This window comes from Corythoichthys intestinalis, chromosome 10, assembly GCF_030265065.1.
Source record: "Corythoichthys intestinalis isolate RoL2023-P3 chromosome 10, ASM3026506v1, whole genome shotgun sequence".
NCBI classification, from domain to species: Eukaryota; Metazoa; Chordata; class Actinopteri; order Syngnathiformes; family Syngnathidae; genus Corythoichthys; species Corythoichthys intestinalis.
This window is the reverse complement of record NC_080404.1, coordinates 54,513,638-54,539,809: the sequence shown is the minus strand read 5'-3', so window position 1 is coordinate 54,539,809 and position 26,172 is coordinate 54,513,638. Positions and strand designations below refer to the sequence as shown.

Genomic DNA, 26,172 nt, shown 5'->3' with positions numbered 1-26,172 from the left:
CATCCCATGCCATTGGCTACGTGAGCCCAGAGTGATTATGGGACATGTAGTCCATATACTACATCGATGAATTCTAAACTTTCATTTGTCACATGAGGTTAAGAAGGCCAAATCAATCCATACCAGTGACTAAAGATAATGTTGCAAATATTGTTAATTCAGTACGTGACACAGATGGGATTCGGACCATAAATAGGATGTCTTGCTCATGTACTAAACCTGGCTGCTAAGAGAGCTGTAGCAATCAACGGTGTGCCCTGCCTCACTTTACAAACAGTAAAGATTGTTCTCAGCACTTTTATACAAATTTTTTTCATATCAGTAAGAAGTAAGCACGTAAATATTATGCACTAAAATGAATGTTTATATGATGGCAATTTAATTTTTGCTCGTTAGCAAAAAAAAAAACAAAAAAAACAAAAAAAGAAACAAAAAATACAATTGTTATTTTTTTTTTACAGAGCATTAAATGTATTGAATCGGATCGAAAATCGTATCCCCCGTATCAAAATTCGTACCGAACCGTGACTTAACTGTATCGTTGCATCCCTATGGAACACCATTGCAGAAGCTATGACGGGAAATGTTTTCATTTTCCTAAATGCTTAAGTTATTAAGTGCAATTTATTTATTTTTTTAAACACATTTTATTTATTCTGTGTTTCTGTGCAGTATCAATATTGTTGTTTTTTTACTTAAGAGGCAGGGTCTATTGTTTTTAGTTGTGATTTCTTAAAAAGTATATTTGAATTTAAGAGTAAATATTTATCGTGTTTAAATGGGTGTACTTGATCTATTAATATATACTGTATTCGCACTGTGTTATTGTAAATTGGTTAAAAAAAATTGGGGGGGGGGGGCGCAATAATATCGCATATCGCAATAATTTATGAGAATAATTATCGCACACTAAAATTTATTATCGCGACAGGCCTAGTCTCATCCTTTAATTTTGGGGTATTTTCAGTTCACCTCCTGTTGATTTAAGGTCATTTTCCCTCACTCGAACAAATCCCTGCGAGAATGTCAAGTTGGTCCTGACCTAGTTGGTGGGACTTCTTGGAGGGGGAAGATTTGGGGCCCAGTTCACACACACACAGGAAAAAATGTCTTTTAAAATAACTCTGGAGGATCTTGAGCTTCAATGAGGGCTTTAATCCAACCAGAGAAAAGGAGGAATTTTATTTCTGCTCAACATTCCAAACTTTCTGAATTGGCGGTGGCAAGGGGGGGGGGGGGGGGGAGGGGGGGTTGGGGCTGAGCTGGGCTTAGCTTCTGGCTAAGTTACATTTATGTAAATTGAGTCGTGGTTTACCCTATGTAATAATGAGACTTTTTTCTTGTAGTACCAGTGCAACTATAATCTCAGAGTCCTTTTTTTCCCCCTTCTCCTTTATTTGGCCCTAATCCTCCATTGTACTCAACACAGTTATGTGACTAAAAAAAAACAAAAAAAAAAACGACTGGGGTGGAATTGGTGGTCGAGACTCCGGCGTCATGAAGTCTGGTACGTTGTAACCCGGGGACTACCTGTACTTTACTCAAGTAAGAGTAGCGTTACTTCAACATATGATGACTCAAGTAGCAGAAAATTCACTCAAGTACTATGCAAGTCAAAATGTATTTGGTGAAAAGAATACTCAAGTAATTAGGAAGTGTTTATTTTGAAAATGTCATCAGTAGAACGAGTAAGAGTAGCATTACTGTAAAAAAATATTAGTCAATCCAAAAAAGTATTTGTTAAAACGAATACTCAAGTACTCGGTCACCTGTGTTTATTTATTTTTATAACTGAAATGAGAAGCCAAACATTGTACTCGAGTAAGAGCAGCGTTAATTCCAAATACAATCAGTCAAGTATTTATCTCTCCAAAAGTAGTCCAAGTAAATCAATGGTATCAAGAGAGAAGCCAAAAGTTTAACTCGAGTACGAGTAGTCTTACTTCCAAATATTACTCGAAATAAAAGTAGTATGCACACAAGTACAAGTAAAAAAGTATTGGGTAAAAATACTCAAGTCCCGAGCAAGTGTTGATTATCATTTATTTTGAAAATGATGTCATCAGTCGAGTCGCCCAAAATGGTACTCGAGTAATAGTGACGATTAAATAAGATTACTCAAGTCAAAGTCGTCAATCAAAATTATTTGTTGAAAAGAATACTCAAGTATTTAGTTATTTGTCTCAGATATATTTTTCCAAACTGTAAGAAGCCAAAAATTGTACTCGAGAAAGCATGAGTGAGCATTACTTTCAAATAAAAACACTCAAAGTACTTTTAAAATAAAAAATGATTGTCGTACAAGTATTAAAGTAGTACAAGTAAATCAATTAGAACAAGAGTGGCCAAAAGTTGTAATCAAGTAAGAGTAGAATTACGCACAAAAAATATAACTCACATGAAACTGAAAGCTGTCTTCACACAAGTCAAAAAGTTTTGGAAGAAAAAACATCAACTGAGTAACTGCTGAATTATTTTTTACTTAACTTGCTCCACTAAAGTCTTATCACCTGACTGGGCCAATAAGTGAGAGTCAATTCACTTGATAAAAGGAATAATTTAGATGACATTAGAGGCAAAAGAATCAAGCCGTGTCATGACATGACCGCTAACGGATGGCAGTCGTAACACCAGGTGGAATGAGGATTATTTTTCGAGGAATTGACATTTTGTGGAAAAGTAAGGATACATTTTGGTGTGACCGGAAAAGTCTGGCCAATTGGAAGGCTTCTTAGTGTTTGATGATTCGGTGTTCGTATGAGGTTCAGAGAAAACAAGTGACCTTTCGTTCATGTCCACTTCAACTCGGATCCTGTGCACATTGACAGGCGGCTTCCATTCTCCATAATCACAATTGAGAATTTTGTATTCCCCATCACAAAATCCAATGAACCAAGCGTTCATTTTCTCTGGCAAATAAGGGTCCCCCCACTTGATCCCTACTTTCCAGGCATTGTTGTCTCCCACCTCAACGTCCCACACGTGTCTTCCCGGGTCCAAAGCACCACCCAGCACACTCTTCCACTTGCGCCTCTCCGGATTCTTTGGAGGCTCCTGCTGTACGTCTTCCCAACTCAGGCTGGTCAGATCTTTGGACAGAATGTTGCCCACGTGTTTGTCTTCGTCCTGCAGACCTCCTGGCAGCAGCTGCGGCTTTTCAGGCAGCTCCTGGATTCTGCTCATGGCAGTCTTGAATTTCTTCATGAAAGAAACATTACCAGACACCAGATGCTCCTCAGTGCTCCTGATGACATCTGAGAGAACGGTCATTTGTTGGCCAAGAACTAATCTTCTCCTTCATGATGTGACTCTTCTTCTTCTCTTCCTCCCTGACCGCAGCCAACCAGGCATCCTCCTCGACATGAAGAAAATGCCGGAGCTCCTCAAAATTCTTCTTAATCTTGCGTTCGACCTTCTCCTTCTGGACTTTGACGTACTGTACCTGTTCATTGCAGTTCTCTCGACAGTCGTTGTAATCTTTGAGTCTTTCCCTGGCCTTCTGCAGGCCTTTCTGGAGTTCCTCATGATGAGCTTTCACAACTTCTTTGAGGGGCCGGAACGTATGACCAATGTGGATTTCGGCATCTCTGCAAACGAGACACACAAGCTCCTGGTGGTCCAAACAGAAGAGTTGAAATTTCTCCTCATGCAAGCTGCAGATGTCTTCGGACTTGACTGAGGCTCGTGAAAGGTTCTCACACAAATTCTTCAATGCCAAGTTTACAGGGGGATCCAGCGATCTAAACTCTGTCCTTCAAATTGGACACGATCTTTCTCCTTTGTCCTTCCAATGCTGCAGACAGGCACGGCAGAAGCTGTGACTGCACGGCAGCAGCATGACAGGATCTTTGAAGACGTCCAGACAGGTGGGACATTGAAGATGGTCCACCAGATGGTCAGCCATTGTTTTAGAGAAGACAGCAATTGGCTCAGCGCACAAGTGTGGAATGTCAAGCTGCAGTTCTGTAAAACAAAAAGCATTCTTACATACAATTCAAAAGGATTCTTTCTTGTCCTCCCTCTAGGTCCAAAAGTGCACTTCCTGCTTACTGAAGCTGGGTTCAAATTTGTAAAGAGCAGCTTTTATGACTTTGAAGGGAAATGTTCCAGGAGAGTTACCCTGAGGTTACTAGCTGTATCGTTAAGCTCGTGTCTCACTGAAGTAAAGATCGCAATTGTTGTTTCGTCTGGCATTGAAGGGATGCTTTTGTTTTCTGAATATCCAAAAGTAAACTCTGCTATTTGCCATTCTTGGGGATTTTGGACACTTGGACTTGTGATCAAACCTTTCTTGCTGATTTTATGAGAAGTGAAATAGTTACTAGAGGAGCCAAAATGACACGTGGATTACTGATCAAAACCTTTCATGGACTTTTTCCATTTAGGGGTAAAGACAAATTTGGACTCAAGTAAGAGTAGCATGACTTCAAAATAATATGTCTCAAGTCAAAGTCGTTGTCCAAATAATTCACTCATGGCTGCTTACAAAGTGCGATATTTTTCAGCATAATTTCATCTAAATGAGCCATTCCTATTATCCAATGAGCTAATACATGACAAATAATCTGCAAATCACAGATTTCCCGCTCCGGAAAAAAGGTCCTTCCGAGTTTTATGGCGGTGTTTCGGAGCTCGCCTTAGAGGAAACATCACTACTTTGGAGTGTGAGTCAAACTCGTTACAAAAAAAAAAAAAAAAAAGTCGCACTGTACGATATTTTTAGAGGAAATTTGACTTTAAAGAGCATACGACAGGAGAAAAAAAAGTCTTAAATGGCATTATTATGTGAATTGGAATCATATTTTGAGACGATTCGACTATATACAACAATTTAGCAAAGCGCAGATGACGAGAAATTAGTCTTTTAATCTGCCGGTTAGCCACGCCTACCATTATAGGGCTTTAGCGTCCCCAACAGGTGGATGACGTCAGCAGTAGACTGGGCTCATCGGTTTTACTATTCAGCCCATTGTGGGAATTATTCAGGACGAATAGAGCCGCAAAATGTCATTGTTTCAGTCTCTCTACTCCAATATTTTTACAGGATATTCTTTTTATCCAAGTATTTTTCCCCAATAGCTATATAAATGGCTTGAGAAGGACCAGTCAGCCCGTCGAGGGGGAACTATTCACAACGAGGAAAACGCGACTAAGAGAGCTGCAAAATGTCATTGTTTCTGTCTCTTTACTTCAATATTTTTACAGGATATTCTTTTTATCCAAGTATTTCCCCCCAATTGCTAAATAAATGGCATGGTCATGGCAAATAACAGTCTTGTGCTAAATGGAATATGAAATAATAAAAATGCATTTATTCAGGACGACATGGCAAAATTACTCCATAATGGTCAAAACTGTCGACTTCACCTTTACTGTCGCACCTCCCGAACGATATTTTATGACACCTAAATCAGACATATGTCATTTCCCTTCCCTGGCTTCGGAGAATGCAAACAAACCAAAAGGCGTGACAGCTAGCCGACATGCTAACCCGAAACGAGTGATGTTTCAAAGTCTTCGAAGCGGAAAATCACACAACTATCCTAGATTATTTGACATGACGACTGGGTTGTCGATTGTCATCGCGGATTGGCAAACCGCCCGGCGGAGAGCAATTTACAGTTCGTTCCCCGGTGGAGGGTGGCTGCAGTTGTTGTGCAGCTAACGTGCTGCTAATGTGCACGAGGAGAGCTTTTTACATGCCTATCAATGATCAAACGTAAGTAGTCCTTTATTTAAAGAAAGTTTGTAGTGTTTACTTTGTAATCGCTGTATTCTTATTTGACATAATACAAAACAAGATGTTTACTCACTTCCTCGTAAGTCCAATGGTCCCACAGTAAATATCCACAGTGAATGGGAACCTTTTGAAATTCCAAAAAGGCACATACGCCTCTCCCTCATCCAGAATGATTTTTCTGCAGCCGTTTGGCTGGCGTGATGCGAAAAATAAACGTATTAATCCGCAAAATCAGCTGAATCCTTCGTCCTCATACACAACAGTGCGGTGTATAGTGAGGAGGACGTCTTCTACTGTACACGTCACAGTGCCCTCCTCCTCAATGCAAGACCGAAGCCGGAAGTCACTCATTTTCATGGCGCGGGATTCAAAAAACTAAATAAATATAGCGATCGCTTCTACACACGTCCAAGCGGTCCATATCATTCAGGAGCATGAAATACCGCGTGTATTATGAAATAAACATACTTTTTCGTGTCACATGCACTTTAAGCTTTCTGCCATTAGTCGCCAAGTAGCTCAAACGAAGTGAATAGTTGCCAAAACTCCCGGCCTTGACAGTCACGATCAGGGGTGAAAGTGGGCCAGAACGGTCAGGAACGCAGTTCCGGTATAAGATTCAGGGCCAGAATGCTGTAGGGGTACACGGTGCTTTGATTCCGAAAATATGACGGCAACTGTCAAAACGCTATGTAAAAAAAATATATACAAAGTTGCCACACATGCATTTCATCTCCTCGAAGAAAACAATCTACCAACATCAGATTAGTTTAACATCTGATTAGTTCAAATGTGCATGTTTTCTGCAACAGCAAAAAAAAAAAAAGGATTAAAATCTTTAAGAGCAAGGAAAGAGTTGAGGAGGCTTATTTATCATATTTAGTTTTACTTGCTCAGGTTCAGAACAAGATGTTAACCCGGGAACTACAGTACCTGTACTTTACTCAAGTAAGAGTAGTGTTACATCAACATATCAAGTTGCAGAAAATTCACTCAAGTACCGTGCAAGTCAAAAAGTATTTGGTAAAAGGAATACTCAAGTAATTAGTAAGTTTTACAATTATTTATTTTGAAAATGCCATCAGTGGAGTAGCCCAAAGTGGTGTGCAAGTAAGAATAGCATTGCTTTAAAACAAGATTACTCACTCACAATTCAGTGTCAATCAAAAAAAAAAAAACAATTATTTGTTGAAAAGAATACTCAAGTACTCAGTCACCTGCATTTGATATATTTTTAAAACTGAAATGAGAACCCAAACATTGTAGTCAAGTAAGAGCAGCGTTACTTCCAAATAAAATCACTCAAGTAAAAGTACTTATCCATCCACAAATAGTCATACAAATACTGTAAATCGATATTATCAACAGAGAAGCCATAAGATGTACTCAAGTAATAGTAGTGTTACTTTCAAGTATTACTCACATCAATGTAAAATTAGTAAGGACACAAGTACAAGTCAAAAAGTATCGGGTGGAAAAAAATATTCAAGTACTGAGCAAGTGTTGATTTTTATTTTGAAAATAATGTCATCAGTAGAGTATGCCAAAATAGTACTCGAGTTAGAGTAGCATTACGATTAAATAAGATTTCTCAAGTACAGTGGGGCAAATAAGAATTTACTCAACCACTAATTGTGCAAGTTCCCCCACTTGAAAATATTAGAGAAGCCTGTAATTGTCAACATGGGTAAACCTCAACCAAGAGAGACAGAATGTGGAAAACAAACCCAGAAAATCACATTGTTTGATTTTTCAAGAATTTATTTGCAAATCATGGTGGAAAATAAGTATTTGGTCAATACCAAAAGTTCATCTCAATACTTTGTTATGTACCCTTTGTTGGCAATAAGGGAGGCCAAACGTTTTCTGTAACTCTTCACGAGCTTTTCACACACTGTTGCTGGTATTTTGGCCCATTCGTCCATGCAGATCTTCTCTAGAGCAGTGATGTTTTGGGGCTGTCGTTGGGCAACACGGACTTTCATGACCCTCCACGGATTTTCTATGGGGTTGAGATCTGGCGACTGGCTAGGCAACTCCAGGACCTTGAAATGCTTCTTACAAAGCCACTCCTCTGTTGCCCTGGCTATGTGTTTGGGATCATTGTCATGCTGAAAGACCCAGCCACGTCTCATCTTCAATGCCCTTTGCTGACGGAAGGAGATTTTCACTCAAAAAGTCTCGATACATGGCCCCATTCATTCTTTCCTTTACACAGCTCAGTTGTCCTGGTCCCTTTGCAGAAAAACAGCCCCAAAGCATGATGTTTCCACCCCCATGCTTCACAGTGGGTATGATGTTCTTCGGATGCAATTCAGTATTCTTTCTCCTCCAAACACGAGAACCTGTGTTTCTACCAAAAAGTTCTATTTTGGTTTCATCTGACCATAACACATTCTCCCAGACCTCTTCTGGATCATCCAAATGCTCTCTAGCGAACCGCAGACGGGCCTGGACGTGTACTTTCTTCAGCAGGGGGACACGTCTGGCAGTGCAGGATTTGAGTCCCTGGCAGCGCATTGTGTTACTACTAGTAGCCTTTGTTACTGTGGTCCCAGCTCTCTGTACGTCATTCACTAGGTCCCCCCGTGTGGTTCTGGGATTTTTGCTCACCGTTCTTGTTATCATTTTGACACCACGGGGTGAGATCTTGCATGGAGCCCCAGATCAAGGGAGATTTTCAGTGGTCTTGTATGTCTTCCATTTTCTAATAATTGCTCCCACAGTTGATTTCTTTACACCAAGCGTTTTACTTATTGCAGATTGAGTCTTTCCAGCCTGGTGCAGGTCTACAATTTTGTCTCTGGTGTCCTTCCACAGCTCCTTGGTCTTGGCCATAGTGGAGTTTGGAGTGTGACTGACTGAGGTTGTGGACAGGTGTCTTTTATATCGATAATAAGTTAAAACAGGTGCCATTCATACAGGTAACGAGTGGAGCCTCGTTAGACCTCTATGACAGCCAGAAATCCTGCTTGTTTGTAGGTGACCAAATACTTGTTTTCTTCTCTAATGTGGAAATAGATTCTTTAAAAATCAAACAATTTAATGTTCTGGGTTTTTTTTCACATTCTGTCTCTAATGTTTGAGCTTTACTCATGTAGACAATTACAGGCCTCTCCAATCTTTTCAACTAGGAGAAATTGCACAATTCGTGGTTGACTAAATACTTATTTGCCCCACTGTACAGGTCAAAGTCGTCAATCCAAACTGTTTGTTGAAAAGAATACTCTAGTTACGTCTAATGTATTTTTCAAACTGTAACGAGAAGCCAGACATTTTATTTGACTAAGAGTAGCATTACTTTCAAATGAAATCACTCAAAGTACTTATAAAATCCAAAAATGATTGTAGTACAAGTATGAAGGTAGTACAAGTAAATCAATGTTAACAAGAGAGGAGCAAAAAGTAAGAGTGGCATGACTGTATTTCCAAATATTACTCACATTAAACTAAAAGTTGTATTCACACAAGTATTGGAAGAAAAGAATACTCAAATGCGGAGTAACTGCTTCATTCTTTTGACTCCAGTAAAGACTTATCACATGACCTGGCCAATAGGTGAGGGTCAAATCATTTGGAAAAAAAGTGATTTAGATGACATTAAAAAGCAACACAAAAAAAATCAACCTGTGCCCACATGATTGCTAACTGATGGCAGTGGTAACACCAGGTGGAATGGGGATTATTTTTAGAGGAATTTTACTTTTTGTGTAAAAATAAGGATACATTTTGGTGTTACTATCAGACAAGCTTGGCCAATCGGAAGGCTTCTTAATATTCCACAATTCAGTGTTTGTAAGTGGTTCAGAGAAGGACAATGACCTTTCATTCATGTCCAGTTTGACTCGAATCCTCTGCACTTTGACAGGCGGATTCCACTCTGCATAATAATTGGCAGAGGGCTTTTTGTATATACCATCCCAAAATCCAATGAACCAACCAGTCATTTTCTCTGGCAAACAAGGGTCCCCATCCATGACCCCCACTTTCCAGGCATTGTTGTCTCCCACCTCAACGTCCCACACGTGTCTTCCCGAGTCCAAAGCACCACCCAGCACACACAGCCACTTCTGGAATCTCTCTGGATTCTTTGGACGCACCTGCTGAACTTTTTCCCAACTCAGACTGGTCAGATCTTCAGACAGACTGATTCTTGGATTGGCCGTGTTGGGGTCCAGAATGACGGGACTGTAGGCGAGCGTCTCCTTCATCTGCTCCCACACCTTGAATTTGAGGTTGCCCAAGTGTTTGGCTTCGTCCAGCAGACCTCCTGGCAACAGCTGCGGCTTTTCAGGCAGCTCCTGGATTCTGCTCATCGCAGTCTTGAACTTCTTCATGAAAGAAACATTGCCAGACGCCAGCTGCTCCTCAGTGCTTCTGATGACATCCATGAGAACGGTCATTTGTTGGCCCAGAACCACAATCTTCTCCTTCATGATCTCATTCTTCTTCTGCTCTTCCTCCCTTACCGCAGCCAACCTGGCCTCCTCCTCGACGTCGAGAAAGCACCGGAGCTCCTCAAAATCCTTCGTAATCTTGCGTTCGACCTTCTCCTTCTGGACTTTGATGTACTCTATCTGTTCATTGCAGTTCTCTCGACAGTCGTTGTAAATTTGGAGTCTTTCCTTGGCCTTCTGCAGGCCTTCCTGGAGTTCCTTATGATGACCTTTCACAATTTCTTTGAGGGGCCGGAACGTGTGACCAACATGGATTTCTGAGTCTCTGCAGATGATGCACACAATCTTCCGGTCGTCCAAACAGAAGAGTTTGAGTTCCTCTTGGTGCAAGCTGCAGATGTCTTCTGACTTGACTGAGGCTCGTGGAAGGTTCTCACACATATTCCGCAGTGCCAAGTTTACAGGGGGATCCAGCGATCTAAACTCTGTCCTACAGAGTGGACACGATCGTTGTCCTTTGTTCTTCCACTGCTGCAGACACGCACGGCAGAAGCTGTGACTGCACGGAAGAATGACAGGATCTTTGAAGATGTCCAGACAGATGGGACATTGAAGATGGTCCTCCAGACAGTCACCCATTGTTTTAGAGCGCACAAGTTTGGAGTGTCGAGCTGCAGTTGTTCTGCAAAACAAAAAGCATTCTTACATACAATTCAAAAGGATTCTTTCATGTCCTCCCTCTAGGTCCAAAAGTGCACTTCCTGCTTACTGAAGCTGGGCTCCAATTTGTAAAGAGCAACTTATAATACTTTGAAGTGAAATATTACAGAAGCTTTACCCAGTGGTGACTAGCTCTAAACCTATGCTGGTGTCACACTAAAGTAGAGATCGCAAATGTGGTTTCATCCGACATTGAAGGGATGCTTATGTTTTCAGAATGTCCAAAAGTCAACTCTGCTTTGCTATTTGCTATTCTTGGGGATTTTGGACACTTGGACTTGTGATCAAACCTTTACGATTTGCGGATTTCATGACAAGTGAGATAAATACTGAAAGACAGAATGATTAGTGATCAAAACTTTTATGGATTTATTCAGTTATGGGTAAGGAGAAATTTGTACTTTGTAAGAGTAGCATGACTTCAAGTCAATTGAATAATTCACTCGTGGCTGTTTGAAAACTCAGATTTTTTCCCCCTGGCATAACCTCATCTATATGAGCTATTAATAGTATTCAATAGGCTAATGCATGAGCAATGATCTGCAAATCATCGATTTCCCGCTCCAGGAAAAAGGTCCTTCCGAGTTTCAGGCGTGGTTTCGTAGCTCGTCTTACAGGAAACATCACTACTCACATGATTATAGTCCCTTAGTCTCCCTGAGTAAATGCATTCATCAAATCAATGAATGGATGTGCCAAGCTTTTCTCCAGTTAAATGTGGAGAAGACAGAGGTGATCATCTTTGGGCCAAAAAAGGAAAGGTCAAAGATAAGCAGGGAACTTAGCACAATGTCACTTACAGCTACAAATCAAGTCAGAAACCTGGGCGTAATTATTGACTCAGACCTGAAATTTGATAGCCATCTAAAGACCGTCACTAAATCCGCTTATTACCACCTAAAAAATATAACCAGAATTAAGGGGCTTCTGACACAACAAGACATGGAAAAACTTATGCATGCATTCATTTTCAGCAGATTGGACTACTGCAACGGTATATTTACAGGTCTTGATCAAAAATCAGTCAAGAAGCTGCAGCTAGTACAGAATGCTGCAGCCAGAGTCCTCACAAATACAAGGAAGCTGGACCACATTACACCGGTTTTGAAATCACTACACTGGCTTCCAGTGAGTCAAAGGATAGACTATAGAATACTGCCGCTCGTCTACAAAACACTTAATGGCCTTGGACCAAAATACATGCTTGACTTGTTAGATTCCTATGAGACATCCAGACCTCTAAGGTCGTCTGGAACCGGTCTTCTGCATGTTCCAAGAACCAGAACCAAGCAGGGTGAGGCAGCATTTAGTTATTATGCTCCTCACCTCTGGAACAAGTTACCCGAACCTCTGAAATATGCTCAAACTGTTAGCTCTTTTAAATCAGGGCTAAAAACGCTTTTGTTTAGCACTGCATATCCATAACTGTCTATAAATTTCAATCTACCTGCTTTCTATTCCACTTGTGCTCCATTGCTGATTTCAATCATTATTAGGAGTAGTAGTTTTTGTTTTATTATTGTATTTTTTATTTTATTTTATTTTTGTTTGTTTGTTTTATTTGTATTTATTTATTTTTATTCTGTGATTAAGTGCGATCTTTTGTCTTGGTGTTTACGTTGTATCGATTTAAATGTGATTTTTATGATCTTCGTGTGATGTAAAGCACTTTGAATTGCCTCGTGTTGAATTGTGCTATATAAATAAATTTGCCTTGCCTTGCCTACTCTTGAGTATGAGTCAAACTAGTCCAAAAAATCAGTTGCAGTGGACTATACGTTTCGAGGAAAATTGACTGTACGCTTTCTGCCATTCGTTGCCAAGGAGCTCAAACCAAGTGAATAGTTGCCAAAACTCACAGAATTGACAGTCACGACTAAGGGTGCTGCTGCTAGTTCTAAGATAAGCAGTCCTTAGCTTAGCGAGCTACTACACACAATAGCAGCATTTTAGCTCAACCATGACCACTTGGTCAGCAACTTTAGTAGCATGTAGAAAGCCTTTCACTCACCGTTTAGGCTACTACTCCGCTCGCCGAAGGTCCTGTTGGTGACTTCAACATATAATGACTCAAGTGGCAGAAAACTAATTCAAGTACTGTACAAGTGTTTGGTGAAACTGGTCTGACCACTTTAGAAGGATGTGCCGATAAATGAAGGGAGTTTTCGGCAAAGTTTGTGGTGAGGCTCGCTTCATTTAGACATCAAAAATTCCAGGACGGTAGATTATAAAGGTAGGATACAGAATTTGGCAAAAACCTACGGTTCTCCTTAAGTCTGCAAAAAACTGGCCCATTCATTTCTAATGGGATACCAATGACAGCCAAGTACATCCAAATTTCCCTTTCATTTTCAATAGGGGAGGCACAATATGTTGATGACCCCGAAACGCAGTGTCAGCAATAAAATTAAACTTACAAGAATATTGCTAATAATAGGTTGACAATGAGCGTTTTTTGTTTCGCATCATTCTTGAGGGGAATTCTAAATCAGGCTGCTTAGGCAATACTTTTCACCAAGATTGTCATCCATTGAATATGGTACGCCCGCCGGTGTCGTGCCAATGTAGTTACCCCAGTCAAAAATTGTATCCCCTGGGCGGAGCCATATGGAGGTAGATTTGTGTCTTTATTATTCAATCAAAAAAAAGTTGCTTAAATCAAAATATATATTTTCAACCTAGGGTCGGCCCAGCCTATACGCAGACTATGCAGCTGCTTAGGTCCCCTGACCACTAGGGGGCCCCCAATCTGGCAATTGTATATTATTATATATGTTTATTTATTAATTTATATTCTATTTTGTTTACTGCTGTTTGCTTTATTTGACTATTGTGAGTTTTGATACTTAATTTCAAGCTTAAAAAATAAAAGTTCTTCCTTAACCTCTTTTCCTCGTTTAGAAAAAGGTTTGGCGCTATCTACTGTAAGTACCGACAATCATTTGGGGTGAGAAGTTTGAAGTATGCAGTGCAACAAAATCTGATTAATATAAAAAAAAATATGGATGTATGGATTGAATTGCATTTATGGGTTTCACAGTACACTGTGACGAAATGGTGTGCCAAAAATATGGGGACCTTGGCATTATTTTGCTTAAGGCCCCCAAATGGCCTGGGCCGGTCCTGTTTCAACCAAAAAAAAGTCGCTTCAATTAAAAAAAAATGTTTGAATGCAAAAATAAATTTAAAACAAAAAAAAAATGCATGTGAAAGCTATTTTTCTTTGCTTTTTTTATTTATTTATTTATTTTTTCTTGAAGCAACTTTTATGATTGAAGTAATGTAGATTTCTGTTTGGGCCACATTTTGGCTTGGACATTTTGGTCTTTATTAATCAATCAAAAAATAAGTTGCTTCAAAAAAATAAATATTTTCAAAACAAAACAAAAAAAAAATCACCAAAAAAAAAAAAAATTCAATCATGGAAAAAGTTTTTGAATGCGAAAAAATATTTGAGATTGAAAAACACAATTTGAACACTTAGTTTTTGATTGAAAAAGTTTTCTTTGAAGCAATCCTTTTTGTGTTTGTGCCATATTATGAGTAGGACATTTGTGTCATTTAATCTCCCAAAAATATTTTCAATCAAATATTTTCAATCAAAGACAAAAATCATTTGAAAAATAAAATTGCCCTCCCCTATTTTTTTTTTTTTTTGTGTGTGAAAATTATATGCAAAGAAAATGACCGTCTCAGTTGCTAGTCACATGATCTGTTTGAAAAATAATTTTGACCCATTATAAAATTATATTTTTTGTGTTCATTTCATTTTTGTTGCAGTTTTATTGCAGTTTCATTACAGTTGAATGTCAATGGCTGTAATGGTAAGCAGTCCAAAATCACAGCGACCTGTGTTTTCCTGCCATTGAAAATGATTGGAAAATTTGCACGTACATGGGTGTCAATGGCAAACCATTAGAAATGAATGGGCAAGTTTTTGGAAAATTTTGGACGGACTGTATATTTTCATAAAACTTTTATGCTCCTTACCGTCCTGGAATTTTTGATGTGTAAATGATGTGATTTTGTCAAAAAAAAAAAAGTGGGACAAGTAGCTTTTTGAAAAAAAAAAAAAAAAAAGATAATAAAAATAATAAAAGTCAAACTCCGCCTATGTGTCCCCCGTATGGAAAATTGTACCGAACTGTGACTGTATCGTTGCATCCCTGTGGAACACCATAGCAGAGGCTATGAGGGGAAAAGTTTTCATTTGCCTAAATGCTTAAGTTATTAAGTGCAATTTTATTTTTTTCTCTTGAAAAACACATTTTATTTATTCTGTGTTTCTGTGCGGTATAAATATTGTTGTCTTTTACTTAAGAGGGTCTATTGTTTTTAGTTGTGTTGTGGCCTGTTGTGATGTTTTTAGTTTCTGAAAGTGATCCTCTAACTTAAATACATGTAGGCTCTAATAAACCACAATTGTTCTCTTGTACTAAAATATGTTGTTAGAAACACATAATATGTTAAATCAATGGCGATATTTTCTAATGTTTAGTCCATATTTTGACCGTTAGTTGGCGCCATGGTTTGCGGGCTCGCAGTGATGACGTCATTGGTATCTTTCGTGTTCAACAATTGCTTATTGCTGCCTAAACTCGCGAAGTAAAATGCCACGATGTGCTGCTTTTGGATGCAATTTCCAGTCAAAAGGTGGAATTATTATTTTTCGTGAATAAATGTGCATAAGTGGAAGCTTCTCCCCATTTTTGGTCCCTGTATGCAGTATCCCACCCACCAGGCGTTACAACTGGCGCCCGAACATTTTTCCTGGATCCTCAGTCAAGTAAGGGATCCATCTATTTTCTGGATCCCACGGTCCCACCGCGTCTGCAATATTGGTTTCGGATCTGTCCATTTTTTGGATTCGTCGGTCCTACAGCGGCTTTTCGGATCAGTCTATTTTGTGGAATCGACGGCCTGGTCGCGGCTACGATAGGGTGACCAAACATCCTCTTTTGCCCGGACAAGTCCTACTTTCACGTAGTATCTTCGTCGTCCGGGCAGGTTTTATAAATTCATAAAAATGTCCATTTTTTATGATTTTTCACGAGACCAATTTGAAGAGAATCCCTCCGGCCGCTGGGTGGCAGCAGTTGACATGGCTCCTACTAGAAGGGAGGGAAGGAGTAGTTCTTCTTGTTTTTGTTGGCAGTTTTACCCCTATCATTAGGCATTACCGCCATCTACTGGGTTGACGATTTGGCCACAACGCCTGCCCAGTTGTTAAGTTTTTTTTACGATAAATACGTATATAATGGCAACTGTTGACTTCTGTCGGAGCTTTAACTGTAAAATCCCGTTTGGCGTCGCATCGTTGCGCTGCCGATGATTGGAAACTTTTGTAGCAAAGTTTGATTTTTGCCTCAGCTAACTATCAGTAAGCTAATCCACGCTAGGATTTATGGGAAACGTAGTTTTGAACTGCTACGTTTGGAAACATACTGGTTGAATAGTTTGTCAGTTTTTTTTCGGTTATTGTTTGTGTGCAATCTAGAACATTGAATGAGAATATCAATTGAATGGGAATAACAATTTGTCAAGGACAATTGTCGCTATAGTAATTTATAAAAAATGTTTAGTTGGCACATAGCCTACTGTGTGTATGTGTATTGACTGGACTACATTTCCATGGGTCTTCATTATGTATATGTATATTTATATATAGAATGAAGGGGCACACTTTAAATATATTAAAGTGATATAGGCATCTTTGAGTGACTTAGTAAAATTCAAGTATCTTGAGGCCGGGCTGAGTGTCCTCTTTTTTGGAAATCAAAATATGGTCACCCTAGGCTACGACATTGTCATGGGATCGATCTAATTCCTGGATCTTCGAGTGAGTAAAAAACGCGGATTTGGATTACTATTGCTATCTTTTTTGTTGACTATTCTACGTGGGAGTTTTCCCCAAATCATACAAATTAATTAAAGCACTATGGCACGCTACAGTGACGACAGTGACTCTGACGTGGACCTGACAAAATTGTTGGAGTTCATCAGGGAACGCATGTTTGCGTACTGCTGGGCTCCCGAGTGAAGAGTGGTCAAGGTGGAAATATTATTTTTTGTGAATATATGTGCCTAAGTGGAAGCTTCTCCCCTTTTTGGTACTTTTATACACGTATCCTAGCTACCACGCTTTACAATGTACAAGACATGGATTACACAAGGTGGGCTCTTTGGCCTGTACTGTATGTAAAGCACACGACAGCTCTGGATGCTAACAATCTACATAATTATATTGGGATAAGTTTGAAAACGCAATATGCTTACCTTGAATATCTGCTAATAAAACCGGACAGCATACACTCTCGCTCCCAACCGGAGTTCCCAACAGGACTCTCTCGCATCACCAGTTTTGCCCAACTTTTGTCTCATCAGGTATTTGCTGCACGCATTTTTCCCTGAAGCTCGCCTTGTGAACGACCGACAGTGCTGTCCTGCTCTTCACTTTTCAGATCTGGTTCAAATAGGAAGGGTAGAACTGACAACATGTTGGGAAAGCTAACGAGTGACACGCTGGAATTTCGGCAACGGGACCGGTGACGTCACGAACTGCGACGTAAAAGGAATGGCGAGCTATCACTTAAAATAATTTTACAAACTTTATTAAAACAAAAACATTAAGAGGGGTTTAAATATCAAATTATTATAACTCATACTAACATTTATCTTTTAAGAATTACTTGTCTTAAAAATAGAGGATCCCTTTAAAAAGTATTTTTGAATTTAAGAGTAAATATTTATCGTGTTTAAATGGGTGTACTTGATCTATTAATATATACTGTATTCTCACTGTGTTATTGTAAATTGTTTTTTTTAAATTGGGGGGGGGGCACAATAATATCGCATATCGCAATAATTTATTAGATAAATTATCGCACACTAAAATTTGTTATCGCGACAGGCCTATGCGTTATAGGAAGAACTGCGTCAAAAGCAGATTTATCTGCTTTTCAGTGGTTTCTAAAAGGGGTTTGACCCACCCAAATTTGGGCTCCGTGGGGACCTTCATGTCAGGGAGTTCCAGCAAGAAATTCTAGCCTTCTTTCACCCTTGTATTTACCTCCATATATACTTGACAGCCAGCCATTCAAATGAAAGGGGTTTGCCTCGTCAAAGCGATGTTTGGAATTAACTGAGGCTCCGGAAGTGTGTCGCAACTCTCTTTCTACATGGCTCTTTTGGGCTAATGTAGCTGAAGAAACTGCTACTTTACGTAGCGCTTCGCCTCCGTTAAAATCCACAATATTGAAAACATCTTGTGTTTAGAATAAATAAGAAAATACTTATCTTTTATCTCTTCCACATCACATGATAATCAATCGATGTTTCTGTATTGATTGGCTTTATATTGATGCTTCGTCATAACTTCCAGGTAAGGTACATGTACGTAAAGTGAGTAGCGGTTTACCCTATGTAATAATACCACTTTTTTTTCTCGTGGTACCAGTACAACTTAAATCTAGTAGTCCTTCTTTCCCGCTTCTCTTTTATTTGGCCATAGTCCTCCGTCGTACTCAAAAACCATTACGTGACAAAAACAAACAAACAAAAAAAAACACGGCTGGAGCCGAAATAGCGTGACTCCGACGTCGTAAAGTTGAAATCACGAAAGTCGTGTACATGGTGACCTGGGAACTACCTGTACTTTACTCAAGTAAGAGTAGCGTTACTTCAACATACAGTGGGGAGAAAAAGTATTTGATACACTGCCGATTTTGCCGGTTTTCCCACTTGCAAAGCATTTAGAGGTCTGTAATTTGTATCATAAGTTCTCTTCAACTGTGAGGGACGGAATCTAATACAAAAAAACTGAAAATCACGTTGTATGATTTTGAAATAATAAATTTGCATTTAATTGCATGAAATAAGTATTTGATGCATTACAAAAAACGAACTTAATATTTGGTACAGAAACCTTTGTTTGCTATTACTGATACCAAACGTTTCCTGTAGTCCTTGACAAGGTTTGCACACACTGCAGCAGGGATTTTGGCCCACTCCTCCATGCAGATCTTCTCCAGAGCCTTCAGGTTTCGGGTCTGCTGCCGGGCAACACAGCTCCCTCCATAGATTTTCTATCGGGTTCAGATCTGGTGACTGGCTAGGCCAATCCAGGACCTTAAGATGCTTCTTACGGAGCCACTCTTTAGTTGCCTTGGCTGTGTGCTTTGGGTCATTGTCATGCTGGAAGACCCAGCCACGACCCATCTTCAGGGCTCTCACTGAAGGAAGGAGGTTGTCAGCCAAGATCTGGCGATACATAGCCCCATCCATCCTCCCCTCAATACGGTGCAGTCGTCCTGTACCCTTGGCAGAGAAGCAGCCCCCAAAAATGATGTTTCCTCCTCCATGTTTCACGGTTGGGATGGTGTTCTTGGGGTTGTACTCATCCTTCTTTTTCCTCCAAACACGACGAGCCGAGTTTAGACCAAAAAGTTCAATTTTGGTCTCATTCGACCACATGACCTTCTCCCATTGCTCTTCTGGATCATCCAGATGGTCAGTGGCAAACTTCAGACGTGTCTGGACATGCACTGGCTTCAGCAGCGGGACCTTGTAGGATTTTAATCCATGTCGGCGCAATGTGTTTCCGATGGTTTTCTTCGAGACTCTGGTTCCAGCTCTCTTCAGGTCATTGACCAGGTCCTGCCGTGTAGTTCTGGGCTGATCCCTCACCTTCCTCATGATCAGTGATGCCCCACTGGATGAGATCTTGCACGGAGCCCCAGAACGAGGCAGATTGACCGTCAACTTGAACTTCCATTTTCTTATAATCGCTCCAACAGTTGTTACCTTCTTACCAAGCTGCTTGCTTATTTTCCTTTAGCCCATCCCAGCCTTGTGCAGGTCTATTATTTTATCCCTGATGTCCTTACACAGCTCATTGTGGAGAGGTTGGAGTTTGTTTGTTTGAGCATGTGAACAGGTGTCTTTTATACAGGTAAAAAGTTAAACAGGTGCAGTTACTTCCAGTAATGAGTGGAGAACAGGAGGGGTTCTTAAAAAAGAAGAGCTGAAATATTTACTAGTTGGTAATGTATCAAATACTTATTACATGCAGTTAAATACAAATTTATTATTTAAAAATTATACAATGTGATTTTCTGGATTTTTGTATTAGATTCAGATTGATTCCCTCACAGTTGAAGAGAACTTATGATACAAATTACAGACCTCTACATGGCTGGCAAGTGGGAAAACCGGCAAAATCGGCAGTGTATCAAATACTTGTTCTCCCCACTGTAAGTGTGTGTGTATATGTATATAATTACAAACATACACACTTATATACAGTGCCTTGCAAAAGTATTCGGCCCCCTTGAATCTTGCAACCTTTCGCCACATTTCAGGCTTCAAACATAAAGATATAAAATTTTAATTTTTTGTCAAGAATCAACAACAAGTGGGACACAATCGTGAAGTGGAACAACATTTATTGGATAATTTAAACTTTTTTAACAAATAAAAAACTGAAAAGTGGGGCGTGCAATATTATTCGGCCCCCTTGCGTTAATACTTTGTAGCGCCACCTTTTGCTCCAATTACAGCTGCAAGTCGCTTGGGGTACGTTTCTATCAGTTTTGCACATCGAGAGACTGACATTCTTGCCCATTCTTCCTTGCAAAACAGCTCGAGCTCAGTGAGGTTGGATGGAGAGTGTTTGTGAACAGCAGTCTTCAGCTCTTTCCACGGATTCTCGATTGGATTCAGGTCTGGACTTTGACTTGGCCATTCTAACACCTGGATACGTTTATCTTTGAACTATTCCAATGTAGATCTGGCTTTATGTTTTGGATCATTGTCCTGTTGGAAGATAAATCTCCGTCCCAGTCTCAGGTCTTGTGCAGATACCAACAGGTTTTCTTCCAGAATGTTCCTGTATTTGGCTGCATCCATCTTCCCGTCAATTTGAACCATCTTCCCTGTCCCTGCTGAAGAAAAGCAGGCCCAAACCATGATGCTGCCACCACCATGTTTGACAGTGGGGATGGTGTGTTCAGGGCGATGAGCTGTGTTGCTTTTACGCCAAACATATGGTTTTGCATTGTGGCCAAAAAGTTCAATTTTGGTTTCATCTGACCAGAGCACCTTCTTCCACATGTTTGGTGTGTCTCCCAGGTGGCTTGAGGCAAACTTTAAGGGGCCGGGCCCGCTCTGAGAGACTGCTGTGCCCACCCTAGCCCGATTAAACTGTACTGTGTAATTAAAAAAAAAAATCTTCCACAAAAACACCCACACGGATAGGACAGCCCTCTATTCCAGTGTTTTTCAACCGATTGTGCCGCCGCCGTGAGAGATCGTCAGGTGTGCCGCGAGAAATGATCCAATGTCGCTTTTTTTAACATCGTCGGGCAAAGTTGCAGTAGAAAGGAAGGAGTAGGCAAAAAGTTCTTGGTTGTGTGCAGATGAGCGAGGCACAGCTCGTGTTGCGTTTAATAACTGCTCGGATTTCTAGCCATCAGCCACCTTGCTGTCCGCAACAATGTGGACCCCAGCACGTCTACTTTTCATCCTCTGACTAGTCAAGTGTCAATATACACAAAAGTGTCCTTTCCATTTTATCCATATATGACGACCGTCAATCCTCCCTCTGTGTTTTATCCCGACACATTATCGAGGACCGCGAGGTGGGTGATGGCTAGAAATCCGAGCAGTTCTTGAACGCGACACTAGCAGCTATCTAGCGCCATACACGTTTAAACGTCATCTCCAAATGAATGCCCGTCGCTTCAGAACTATTTTGTTCGCCTTCGTGAAAACAGAGAAATGGGCAACTTTTTTGAGAAAAACTACAAAGGTAAATAAGAAAGCCCTGAAAGCCAGTTACTTGGTTGCTAAATCCAAAAAGTCCCAAACTGTGGCAGAGACGTTAATACTACTGGCCTGCGAAGCCATTGTCAGCGAGATGACCAGCCCTGATGTGCTTAAAGACATTGCTCAAGTCGCCCTGTCTGATAATTCTAAGTTTTTCAAGCCTAACTGCAAAAAAATACAAATAAAAACAGAGAGGCACTGAGAGCTGTTGAAGAATATTCCTGCCAGTTTTTTGGCTTTGTGTTCATCTTAACAGGCTCAGGTTTCACACTGAGTAAGTATATATACTGAGAAATTATTTTAAATAATTAAATATACTGTACAGAAAGTAATTTTGGAGCATTTTGGTGTGGTGTGCCGCGAGATTTTTTCCAACGTAAAAACGTCCCGTGACTCAGAAAAGGTTGAAAAACACTGCTTTATTCATCCTATCTTAATCTGTAGTCGTTCAATTCAACCAATCTGAGCAGCTAATGAAGGCAATTTCTAGCACTGTGATTGGATAGGGATTGCTTCAGTTACAGAAATGGCGATTGAACGGCTCCTCCGTAGCTAATTTAAATATGAATGGACATCAGTGTTTTTTTTTCAAGAAACTAAAGCCGAACTCAAGCCATGACAAAGACGCGGCCGAAAGTCAACATGAACCGATAGCGCTGCCACCTCCTGCAGTTTCACTGACTGACACCATCATCAGAAAATATAACGGGTAAAAACGCCACTGTTCAGGCTAAATTTGCGTTGAAGAAGTGTGCCCCCCCCCAAAAATGAAATGCCCCCCCCCTGTAATTTCTTTCTGCAGCCGGGTCTGGTGACATCATAGCGAATTGGTATAATATTGTGCAGCATCTCCTGAGTCTATATTTTAGAATCTGCTCCATAAATAAGGAAATCATTTATCTTTTGGCTAATCTACATCACATTATAATCAATAGATGGCTTTATGTTGATGCTTCGTCGTAGCTCCCAGCTAAGTTACGTGTACCTTAAAGGGGATGTTGCGGCAAAGGGGGTGTGAGACATCAATAGAACCGTTATGCGCCAAGATAACAAATATTGATAAAGTTAACAAAAAAATCAATCACATTAATGAGCAATTATCGAAAATAGATCGAAAATGACGAACATTACCGAAAGTGTTTCGGAAACAGCCGAATGGGGCGGCGACGTCACGACAAGTGATTGAAAGTCGAGGCGGAGCTAGGTGCCATTGTTTTTTAACGATGAGAGAGTAGCGTTGGGGTTTGTTTTAGAGGTTAGATTTTGTGCCCGAACCCGAACCCGACCCGACCCGAATCGGGCCCACATTTTAAGCATTCACGTTCGGGTCAGGTCGGGTCGGGCCGCCATGCCGGACTAATAAATTATTTAAAAAAAAAAAAAAAATGGAGAGCAGGCTCTCTGTATTGCGCTTTTGCTTGTGCGTGTGCACGAACGCCGTGGCGCCGGCCGCACGGCAGAGGCGCCGCCCTCATTTTCATTTCCTTGTCAGAGAGGCGCGTCCATGTGAGAACAATATCCCACACACTCAGAAATATGTTTAACAAACTTTCCCAGCGTTATTTCGTTGTGTGAATGCTTTGATAATTCTCAAAAAATATGTAGATTATTTAAACATTAAGAAAACTTGCGTTTTTTTCTGCCAACTCGAAGAAATGAAAATAAATAGCTGCTGCTGCGTTTTTTCCGCGTCACTCAAAAAAAAAAAAAAAAAAAAAAATCGGGTTTTTCGGGCTCGGGCCTGCAAATCCAGTTAAGTGATCGAGCTCGGGCCGGGTCGGGCCTCAATACCAGCGGGCCGTGTCGGGTCGGGCTGGATTTTTTAGGCCCGAACTAGGCTCTAGTTTGTTTGACCAAAACATCACAACAATGGTTCAAAACTGCTGTGCTATGTGGTGTACAAATAGTTATTTATCGGAATATAGTATCCATGAGTTCCCGAACGCGAAAAAAAAAGCTGGACTACACAGAAAATGGGTAAAGTTCGTCCGTGCAAAGAGGGCTAATTTTCTAGACACAGCCTCCGGCACGCTTTTCTGTGGTGTGCATTTTCCAACTGAAAGCTTCTCGAACTATGGACAAGAGAAATCGGGTTTTGCTAAAAGATTGCTGCTCAAAGGAGATGCGGTGCCGACCATACAGGCACAGCCACCTAAATGTCCCAAGATATCAAGAGAGAGAACATGACTGGTAAAGGAGGCTAAAGCTAAGCAAAGGAAGGAGCAGCCAAGCTCGAAATGGCCAGAGTGAGTACTCTTTTATAATAAAAAAAAAATGTCACGCATTGGATACAGGACTCGACACATGTATAAATTATCGTTCGTAAAATATATAGAACAAATCCTCTGATCCCGTTCATATTTGTGTCTGTTGGCAGAGCCAAAAGCTATGATAGCGCAATAAATGATAATTATTCTATGCATTCCTTTATTTTGCAGTCACGGTGTATCAGCTTCACAAAAAGAAATGCAAAACAAATCATTGGTGTTTCCCACATGATCTGCTGCCGATGTTTCATCAGTGTCATTGCTCCCCTCAATGACCGTTTAATTACGCTGCATTGGCGTTCGTTTGGGCTCAAATTGGGAACCTAAAACACCGATTAAAGCTTTGTAACTCTCCTCGTCACCATTAGATGAACATTCGTTACGTCCTTCTACGTCGGATTCATTGCTGAAACTAGAAACGAAATTGTCTGCCATCATCGCCGCCATTCAGTATGAAAGCACTGAGCCTTTTTCTTGTTGAAGAAACAATTCTGAATTCTCTTTTATTGACAACGAGCGGTGTTTCTTCATGAGGGAACCTGGAATATGTGCAGGACGAACACAATGCATCAGCATAAACAGCTCAAAACACCCCTAATTCTCCCCACACTAGAAGGAATTATATAGACCCTACTCACCTACGTCACAAAATGGGCGTGTCGCTGTTTCCGGCCGCCATACTGTACCTCTTTTTCAGACCTATTCTCATTGTTTTCAATTAGTCGAGCAAGTTATAGAGCAATTCATGGAAGCCCCGGTGTTATCTGACGCTGTAAACTCATTGGATCCGTTGCATAAAAGGCGTTACGTGGAAAAGCTTCAGTTTATCCATTCGCCAGATCCGTATTTGATGCCTAAATCGATGTTTTTCGACCCGCTGGCTTCGCCTGACATCTGATACCCACACAAAATCAGCCTATTCTCACGAAAGTTTGAAAAACTTTAAGAGCTTGGAGGCTTATAAATGCTACGTTGCTGGTTAGGTGAAACACGTCCTCGTACACGAAAATTCGGCAGGAATCTTGTGCTCGGAAGGTGAGTTACGAAATTTTCAATTCAAAATCTTTTGTTCTTGCTAACATCCACTGTCAAGTCTAATGTATTTCATGTCATTTGTCAATGGAGCTAGGGCTTTTAATGTTTATATGGTTTAGCGATAGCACTAACTACATACATACGTGTATGTTGTCGGCGATTAGCCTAGCAATGATCTTAATTGTGGTTGTCAGCCCAAAACCCTCTAAATATATATTAAATGCATCTTACCAGATATAAAATGACTACTACATAATCTGTGGTAGTCGTTTGGAGCCCATTTTTCTCGTCGAATTGCAGCAGTCAATCGCGGCCTCCTCTTCGGGTCTCTCGGAATACGGTAAAAATTCAAGTCTCTCCGTCTATCTTCTCTGTTTTTGCAACCGACCGCCACACACGACTTCACCATTTTGAGTATTAATGTTGACGAGCAGTAAAACGTGCAATAATAGGAAGAATTTACGAAGCGCTAATGCATTTCTATGGCGAGTATGCGGACATCATGGCGCGGGGGCGTGGCTGTGACGTCACGTGAGTAGGGTCTATTGATGCAGACAGGCGCTGCCCCCCTAGTGGCCGGTGGCACTCTCTTCACTTGTCGTGACGTCACGCACACAATCTGCCAGATCTCGGGCGCCGGTCGTTTTAGCTTGACAATCGAGCCAAATTTCTCTCTTTTTCTTGCATGATATGAATACAAAAGGCATGCGTTTATGGATAAATGATGGAATATCAAAAATTTCCCAGGGCGCTACATCCCCTTTAAGTGCGTAGCGACTTACCCTATGGAATAACACCACTTTTTTTCTCGTAGTACCAGTGTGACTTTAATCTCGTAGTCCTTTTTTCTCCTTTATTTGGACCTAATCCTTCGTTGTACGCAACACTGTTACGTGACTTAAAAAAAACAAAACAAAAAAACGACTGGAGCCGAAATAGCGGTCGAGACTCCGCCGTCGGAAAGTCGAAATCACGCAAATCTGGTACGTCGTAACCCGGGGATTACCTGTTCTTTACTCAAGTGAGACTAGAGTTACGCCAACATGTGATGACTGAAGTTGCAGAAAATTCACTCAAGTACTATGCAAGTCAAAAAGTATTTGGTGAAAAGAATACTAAAGTAATTAGTAAGTGTTTATAATCATTTATTTTGAAAATGTCATCAGCAGAGCGAGTAAGAGTAGCATTA

At 40.5% G+C, this 26,172-nt stretch overlaps 2 protein-coding genes across 3 annotated transcripts in view; one reads left to right on the top strand and one right to left on the bottom strand.

Moving 5' to 3' along the window:
* Positions 1 to 26,172, top strand: part of LOC130923342 (inactive ubiquitin carboxyl-terminal hydrolase 54-like) — a 118,324-nt gene that overhangs the window by 17,167 nt on the left and 74,985 nt on the right. The window lies entirely within an intron of this gene.
* Positions 9,375 to 10,776, bottom strand: LOC130922671 (E3 ubiquitin-protein ligase TRIM35-like). The gene has a single exon (XM_057847585.1). It carries the CDS (start codon positions 10,774 to 10,776, stop codon positions 9,385 to 9,387), a length of 1,392 nt encoding a protein of 463 aa, XP_057703568.1. The 3' UTR covers positions 9,375 to 9,384.